The sequence below is a fragment of the Aptenodytes forsteri genome, unplaced genomic scaffold (assembly GCF_000699145.1).
Source record: "Aptenodytes forsteri isolate BGI_AS27 unplaced genomic scaffold, ASM69914v1 Scaffold164, whole genome shotgun sequence".
Taxonomy (NCBI): domain Eukaryota; kingdom Metazoa; phylum Chordata; class Aves; order Sphenisciformes; family Spheniscidae; genus Aptenodytes; species Aptenodytes forsteri.
Window position 1 is genome coordinate 4,724,147 of NW_008795527.1, and position 8,776 is coordinate 4,732,922.

The 8,776-nt window shown below is 39.2% G+C and overlaps 1 protein-coding gene across 4 annotated transcripts in view; it reads right to left on the minus strand.

The window, feature by feature from the left end:
- Nucleotides 1-8,776, minus strand: part of HDAC9 (histone deacetylase 9) — a 460,761-nt gene that overhangs the window by 184,497 nt on the left and 267,488 nt on the right. For 2 of the 4 annotated variants that reach the window (XM_009282056.2, XM_019472795.1), the window contains one exon: nucleotides 7,566-7,835. In XM_009282056.2, the coding sequence (XP_009280331.1) occupies nucleotides 7,566-7,835 (270 nt within the window). Of the gene's footprint in view, nucleotides 1-5,248; nucleotides 7,836-8,776 lie in introns of those variants that run through there. The other 2 variants (XM_009282058.2, XM_019472796.1) reach the window with 1 other exon arrangement.

The following is an 8,776-nucleotide window of genomic DNA, read 5'->3' on the forward strand; positions in this document are numbered from 1 at the left end:
CAGGTTGCCCAGAGAGGTGGTGGATGCCCCATCCCTGGAAACATTCAAGGTCAGGCTGGACGGGGCTCTGAGCAACCTGATCTAGTTGAAGATGTCCCTGCCCACGGCAGGGGGGGTGGACTAGATGACCTTCCAAGGACCCTTCCAACCCAAACCATTCTATGGTAGCACAAAGGGTAATGCTGCACCTTTGGATGCTAAGCATTCTTAGTGAGGCCTAATTACCTCCAGAAATGGCCAAATCAGAGCTGTTGAAGTCAGGTGTCCCTGGGCTGAGCCTGTGGTGATGGCACCTGTATTCAGCACTGCCATTTTTATTTTTCTGTCAGAAACACTAACAGAGAAGCTTTAAATCTCTCTGTATAAAGTCAGTAGCTTCAGAAAACTAAAATCTATGCAGAAACTAATGGGAAGCTATGACAAACGACCTGTACAAATCTGGGTAAATGGTGAGAATCAAAAAGTTCTAGAAAGAAAGGAAGATGTCAAGGGATGTGCTGTTGGGCTTGGGAGCCTCTGATGCCCTAAGGCAAGGTGTCAAAATGGGTGAGAAATGAGGGAAACCTGATCACCGCCTGTCCCTGTGTGCAGTCAGGTAGCTGAGTGACGGAGCCATGCTCTCCAATGTGTAGTAACTCTTCAACTTGTATTTTCAGTAGAGGAAGACCTAGGAGAGCAAGCCTTAGAAGCAGCTGGTCTTGGTAGCCATCCCTCTGCGCGCAGGGGGAGAGGATTTCCCAACAGCACTTCTGCCCTGTGCTCCTTCTGGGTCTGTTCAATAATAGAGATCTGCTTTAAAAAACTGCAGGCTGCCACCTAAAAACTATTATGGTGCCCTTCTCGATGGGAGCAAAAGGAAAAGACTAAGGAAAGGGTTGGAGGCTGAATCCTCCATGCTTCACTAGCTGCTTTACAGAGAACCTGAGCAAAGCCTTCTTAAGCCCTTGCCATCGCTGCGGTGCTGCAATTTCATAGCTGTAATTTTCACAAGACCGTTTGCTGAGGAAATACAGGCAGTATGAACAGAAAGACCTCCTTGGTCTCCTGGGGATCCAAAGGTCACAGGCCAGAACATGAGAGGAGACAGATTATGCACTGCTTTCTGCATTAGAACATCTATGTCTCAAAGGCATTCAGGCTGAGCTGCTCTTCCAGGACATTAAACAACAGAGCTTTATGAAGACTTAGAAAGCAGTATACTGAGGCATGCATTTACTCAGTCTCATGTTTTAAGGGAAGGAAGAAAGTAAAAACTTGTGCGTGTGCGCGTACGTGTGTCTGACAGACAGAGAGACATTCAAAGTTCAAAACAGAATTCTTCCAAAAATGAAGCGTTTAAAGAAGCAGCTTTCCAAGAACACATAATCCTCTTCAATGACAATAACAATAAAACCCCGTGCTGTCTGATACAGGAAATGATAAATTGCCCGATGGTATGAAAGTAGTATCATCTGACTGTCAAAATGTGAAGTGATAATTACTGGGATCTGGACTTACAGACTTTCGATTCATGCTAGTTAGGTACCCCTGATTAAGTAATTTTGCCTAGTGTTGCCCCAGCGGTTTCCTTACATGCTGCTTTCTCTAACAAAAGGCAGCAGTAACAGAAGTATCGAGGTGCTATATCGTAAGTATCTGAAGGAGGAAAAGAAGCGCAAAAAATTTTGGATCAAAAAATAAAAGCACTATCAACATTATTCTGTGCAGGTATCAGTGAAATGAAATAATTTTGTTATGTTGTAATGCCATATAGTTGGTCAGACAACTCAGGTCTTGATTTAATTTTGTGATAAGTCTTACTGCCTTCTGTAACTGAAGGTTTACAATAGGAAAGAAAAACAAAAATAACAATCTCCTTGGCATTCATTAAGAAAGTAGATTTGATACTTTCTGAAAAAATGGATCATTTTCAAATCCAACTGGGAAAGGAAAATTACTTGTAAAAATTCTATTATGCACTTTCGTGTAGAATTGGCATTAAAAAACTATCATTCTTCCTGTAGCATTTGATAAAGAACAACATTTTTAAAGACCACAGTTAAAAACTCGATACGGGACCTTAGGAGTAAAGATGACAAAGTTGGCTAAATATGTAGATGGGGCTTCCCCTCATGGAGATGAATGAAAAATTTTCACAAAACAGATCCAGCTACATAGCCCTCTGCCCCCTTGCTCCATCCAGACAGTCTATGGCTCAAGTTTGATCCCAGAAATCATAGTGCCAGCTTGTGTTATGTAGGGGTTGTACTGGGACTGTGCACTCACAGACTTGAGGAAGGGCAGAACAGTACAAGGTTAGTGAGTCTCTTACTGGCTGAAGGAGTTAAAGGAGACAACTAAGGTAGCCTACAAAAAAAAAAAAAAAAGGTGAATTGAGCTAGTTGATATAAGAATGTGCTTATAACCTCATTTAGGGAGAGAGGGAGAGGAGGTGGAAAGTTTATTTGGAAGTCTGACATTATTCCAAACTTACATTTCCGTTTCTCCTGCCCTTCACAGCACTTTTCAAGGCCAGAAATGTTGTAATGTGCTACCGCCTTGGAAGGACCAAGTGTGCAGAGGGGTACTTTTAACAGCACATCCTCCAACCAACCTCCCTCATATTTCAGGGCTATGTACTGTCACAGTCAATACAGTGACTTCAAGGCAACTATGAAAAGTAAAGTAAAACAAATGCCACAAAGGCTCCACAACCAGATTCAAAACATCTCATTTAATCAGCTAATTAAGGCACTGAATCCCTTACAAGTAAGTATCTGGTCTGTCAAAACAACTCTAGTGACTAAGGCCCCCATGTAGTCATCACAGAGAATTAGACATTGCGGAATGACCGCTGCTAAGATAGTACCCTTTTAAATCTCAGCTGCTGCTCTAGTAACCCTTGGGGGTCTCCAATAGTTGTGCGTGCCCACAGGTAGCCGGGGAAGTTATCCTGTATGGGCTAGATGAGTTATGGGGCCAGAATCAAAATAAGCAGGAGCGTGACACTTGAGCTCAGCAAATGGGGACCAGAAACCAGGATATGCCCGAAGGATGCCCCTTCCCAGTTCTGTCTGTGTGTGTGACTGCGCGAGCACGGCCAAGAAACCCAGCCTTTCTGCTGGCTATGCAGTTTGAGCTAATTGTATTTTTTGCCTTTAAATCTAATTCCAAATTAGGCTGAGTTAAAAGAGAAAAAACCAAATGCAAAGCACAGTGTCTACCAAATAGAGTGGTAAAATTCCACAAAAATCACTGGGATTACTGCTTTAGAGCAATGGAGAAGATAATTTTATCCAGGATGCTCCTCTTCCGTTTGCCTGAACAGCAATTCAGCATATGATGTTCTAAGCTATATTCCACCACTGAGAAACGAGGTACAGAAGCCCCGCTACCACCCAGATGATGGGAACTGCATAAGGAAATCAGAAACTAAACAAATAAATGAAAAGCAAACAAACATCTCTTAAGTGGATAAGTAGGACATGCTGCTAGTGGGACAGAATACAATAAGGAAATTAACTTGGCTTAGCTAATTTTGGCTGCAAATTGTGAAGTGTTCATACGGGGGAGAAATAAGTAAACATTTTTAGATTGGTGCTTGGGACTAATGTTTATAGATTTTTTTACCTCAGAATGCCAGTGAAGATAAAAACAGGGTATAGTTGGCGTAAGTAACATGGAGTAAGTCTTAGTGATCCTGATGATAATGAAGATGGAATGATGATAGTGCACGAATGAATTGCTGAATAGAAAGGATGAGTGGTGGTAGTGTCTGGAGCGCTCCTGCTTTGCTGAGGCATTCAGCTTTTAATCCTATTTTGTTAATGCCAGGAGATGAAAAAAAAGGCTAATGTTACAGTAGCTACATTCCAGTAATGTGTGTCTGTCTTGAGTATATAAATATTATGAAGCATTGTCCCTCATTAAGTAGTAGTTACTCATAAATCGGCAGCTATACGGGCTTTATTTTTTGGACAAGGGGACAGAATAAGCATCTATTGTTCCAAAGAAAAAAGAGATGCACAGCATTCCTGGAAAAGATAAGGCTTGTGAATTGTATTAAATTACGATTGTTTTCTTCAAATTGGGTGCTTTGATGCATGGTAAACAAATAATTTAGGAAAAAAATTGAGGTGTAGCCTCCAAAACAGGAATGTCGTAAACTGAAAACATTTATGACTACTCTTCTAATTCCAACATGAGTATTTAAACAAAAGGCATCTCAATAAAATCCCTGTTGAAAGCATGATTTACTTCTAGGCACAAAATTCTAAATACAGAATAATCAACAGGGCAAGCAGTATAATGTTATACTGTTAATGCTAGTTAAGTTTCCTAACGTAAAACTTGACTTTTTATCCACTATTTTTTTTGTGTATGACTGATGAAACTTTGCTGTTGTATCACTGAAAATAGTTAGATTTGATTTATGGAAGTATTTATTCTTACATACTTATGTTGCAGAAAGCATTTTATTTTAGTTAAAATTATACCAGAATCGAAGCTGGTAAGAGCCTTTGCAATTTAAATGAACAGTTAGAAGACCCAGAATGCAACAATTATCTGAACTCTTTTGGTAGTAATAATTGATGTACTTTAGCAGCAGAGATAGGTTTGCAGTACAAACTGTTTCTCCTTGTAGAGCTGAAGCAAAGTTCAGGAAATGTCACAAACGAGTAAACCATTTAACATCTTCAAGGAAGTGCTTAGGTGTTTCTAAAGTAGGACGTCACTGTCTTACACAACTGCTTTAAAGTCTGCAAAGTTTGTGGATTCCCTCCTCCCCAGCACATTCACAGGTGGACTCTAGTTTTGCAAAGGTCTCGAGGAATATCGAAGAGGTCAGTATAAGCTCAGTTTCAGATCAACACCTTCTGGGTTCTAGGCGGATTTTAGAAATGTCATGGCAATTATTTCAGTTCATTTGAATTTTGGGTAATTAGGAGCCAGGAAACTGGGATTCATCTTTACCTTTCCTATATGGTACAATATATGATCACATGTTCAAGACAGATGCCATGATGGGAAAATGAGCATGCATCAATACTATTTCCACATTCACTAAAACTTATAATGGCTGATGTAGGATAAAACAAGAGACCAAAAAAAGACTTTGTGTAATCATTGTAAGAATTGTGTAATAAAAACCTTGCTCCTGAAAGCTTGAATTGTTTCAACAATGTGTAGCGAACATATTTGGTCATACAAAGCAAAAGCACAACTAAGTTATCAACTTTACACAAAGTCAGATATCTGAAAGGGGATGATTTAAAAAAAACCTTTATTTGAGAAAGGAAGAGACTTATATCAGAAGGCAAAAAAAGGGAACATACAAACTGAATATATTTACAACACAAAACAAGAGATCACCTCTAAGGGTGTAAATTATAATAAATACAGTAGATTTAAAATGTAAGAGACAATTATCAATTAGAAATGTGGTTGTTTAAACCCAGTTTTCCTTTTCACTGGTTCCAGGTAGTTCTCTATTTTAATTTTATCCAAATTTGAAAGATTCTGAAATTAAAGTTCACTAATGTATTGGGGTTTCTCACCTGAATGACATCATAAAAATATCTTTTGTCCTTTGTGAATACGTCTTTGAAGTGACATTGTACAAAAGTCGTCTCATTTGCAAGTTTCTCCCCAAATAAAATGTATTTTAAAAGATGCACTATCCCTTTTTAATGAGGCTGAACTTAGGTTTCAAAGAAAATTAAAATTATACAGAAGGGGAAAAACATGTAATTTCATTTTTATATGCTTCACTTTTTAAATGTGATTTTTTTCATCCAAGAAGGAGAAAGATTTCTGTTCAAACATGAAGAACACATAAAAATCACCTGTATTTTCTCAATTAATAAATCTTTTCTATCTATCTAAGATGATCTTTATGTTTCAGGAGGCCTTTCATTTTATAGCAACTATTTAGTAATTTGTTTGGAGATCTTCTAGGAAAAAGGATAATGTATCTTTAGAAGTTGCAATATTTTGTAAGAGATTTAATAGTATTAGAGCATAATGTAAACAACACATCCTAATAACATATTTTAGAACAATTTCTACATTTGGCAAAACAGCTATCTCTTTTGGAACAGGATACTGCACCTTAAAATACCTCAGCTTTAGAAATATAAATATTTCTAATAGAAAAAAAACCTGACAAGGATTCCAGGTCAGTTTGGGATTATCCATATTAAAGGGGATCTTAATACAATGAATCTTTAACTAGCTTAACAAAAGTAAACCCATAAAACAAGGTAAACATATCAAAAGGGAATATGAAGGAAATGTTTCACTGGAAAGCTTCCTTAACAATTTCCCTGCTCGCTTTGTTATTTTCTGTTACAATAAATCAATTCATAGAGTGCCTTTAAAAACAGAGGGAGCGCTGCCCCGTCCGTCCCCCCCCCTCCGCCCCGCATTCCTCAGCACATGAATCACTTGGGCTTCCTGTTTCCATAAGGCATTTCCTGCCCCCCCTCCCAAAATCACTTTTCTGCAGGAGAACAGCGGGGACCTGACAAAGTAGCAACTTAAATAAACAGGGCCTTCCACTGCACCCAGCCTTGCTCTGCCTGATCTTACAGCAACGGAACGGGACGCCAGCTCGCTGGCTGCACAAACGCTTTTCAGCTTTGGTGAAATGCTCACCGACAATCTGAAGCTTCCTTTTGCCAAGCTGGCATTTTATGCATAGTCGTTACTTTAGTATTTGTCCATGAAACCTAGCGGTAGAGGTGATGCAATATTGTATGCTTAGTCTTTATTTAAAAAAAATAAACAAGTGATTGGATATCAGATGATAATGATAACAGTTCTGTGCTTTTCCTGCAATATCCTAATAACTGATTGGAACCTAATGCTGCATTTTACTTCTCACCAGTATTTGCATCTGCTTCATTTAAGGATGTCTCTGCGGACAGTATCATCAAATAAGACAGAATGAAAAATTAACTAAGCAGTGCAAAAAAGAAAACAATGCAATTTTTAAACAGTGCCTTGCCTTGCCTCTTCACATCCACCTTGTATTCTTCTCTAAATTATACACCAGCCTGGGACCACTGATATAGCAGTCAGTACCTGTCTACTGGGGAAAAAATACCCTAACGTTAACAGTGTTCAAGACTACAGTATGATACAGTATATACAGAGAGCTGAAAGCAAAAGTCAGAGGATTCAAAATCAGAGAAGAAGAATGTTTCATCAATCAGGTCTGGAAACTAATTCCAGCAATTGCTGATCTCAACAAGCTAGGTGATAGGAGTTCTCTTTCACTAGAACTAAGCGATGTAATGTAATCCTGGGCTAATACAAAGTCTACCAGCTATTATACAAAGATTTATGTAGACTATTTGACTGCAACAGGTATTTTCTCAATTAGTGGCCATAAGGATGAGCTTCACTATGTTTTCAAGTGTGCATACAACACTTCTGCCTTTGTTAAATTCTTTGACCGGTAAATCAGGATTTGCTAGATCAGTGAATCAAAACACAATTGCTTATCAAAGCCTAGAAAACGCATGTGATGTTCAGATAATAACCTTAATTACAAATCCTGGAGCTAAATCTTTGCCTATTACCTGTTGCATAAAAGCAGCTTGCTCCCCAGATTCCATTTGCTGGGTTTGAACATCCTCATCACTGTCCGGTGGCTCCTCTTTGACTTTCACAGCCCCCACCTGCTGTCCTATTCTGTCATCCACACCAGCACTGCTGCTCTCAGCCCTAACGCTGGCACCGCCGGCGGGAGCTCGCTCCTCCTGCATCGAGTGATCTCCGTGAAGCTCTTCTTCAGCTTCCTCCAGATGACTGCCAGGCTGCTTGAGCTGCTCAATGGACTTAGAGAGCATCTGGAAAGAGAAGGGGGGGAACGGTTATTGACTCCTTTCCCTGATGGCAAACCCTGAGAAGTACTAGATTTGCACTGACAAAATTAAAGCTTCTGCAGCAAACCCAGGTAGCTATGCATTGCTAAAATATTAACGTACAGGGAAAAAAGACCCAAAGTTCCTAAGCAAAAGGTCACTTGTTATTCTGCAGTAGAAAATACCATGTGTGTAGAGAGTGCTATACAGTAATACTAAACTAAAAATAAGGCAGAATAATGAAAACATTACACATCTGTTACAGCTGGTAATCAAAAGACATAAGTCTCCCTTCATACTCTTCAAACATAAAAGCAGAAATTTATTTGACTATATTACAGTTCATTTTCCACAACACAAAATAATTAAAGAACTCTAAGAAGTAAGAAAATTATTAATCCGGTTAATATTTTGCTACAAGCAAATTAGGGAATATTCACACAAGCTTCTCTATCAATTAAAGTATGAAGGCACTAGAAGTCGCCAAAGGAGCGGTGATAAAGAGCTGCTGTCAGTCACCTCGCCTGTGGCACAAAGAGACTACAAGCATGTGTGTCCATGACAGGAAAGACTCGCTTTTGTCACGCACAGTACAGGTATCCCTGTTTCAGCAGTGATGATACAACACGGCTACCCAGACAATACTGTTTTTACACCATTAACTGCTATTGTGAAGCTTTGCTGAGCTGCCAGATGCCTCAGTGTTGCAGTCAAGTACAGTTTATGTTTTATCATTTAAGATGCAGCAAATGTATTCCAGAATAGTCCAAATGTAATCCAAAAAGCCAAAACTGAAAAAAATCCCCACTATGTTGAAAGACGCACAAATCAGACACATGAGTAAGCACCTGCAGGGTCAAGTGAGTAATTATCATTTATTCAACTGGCCCACTTAATTTCAAGCAAATACTGATTTGTATCACTAA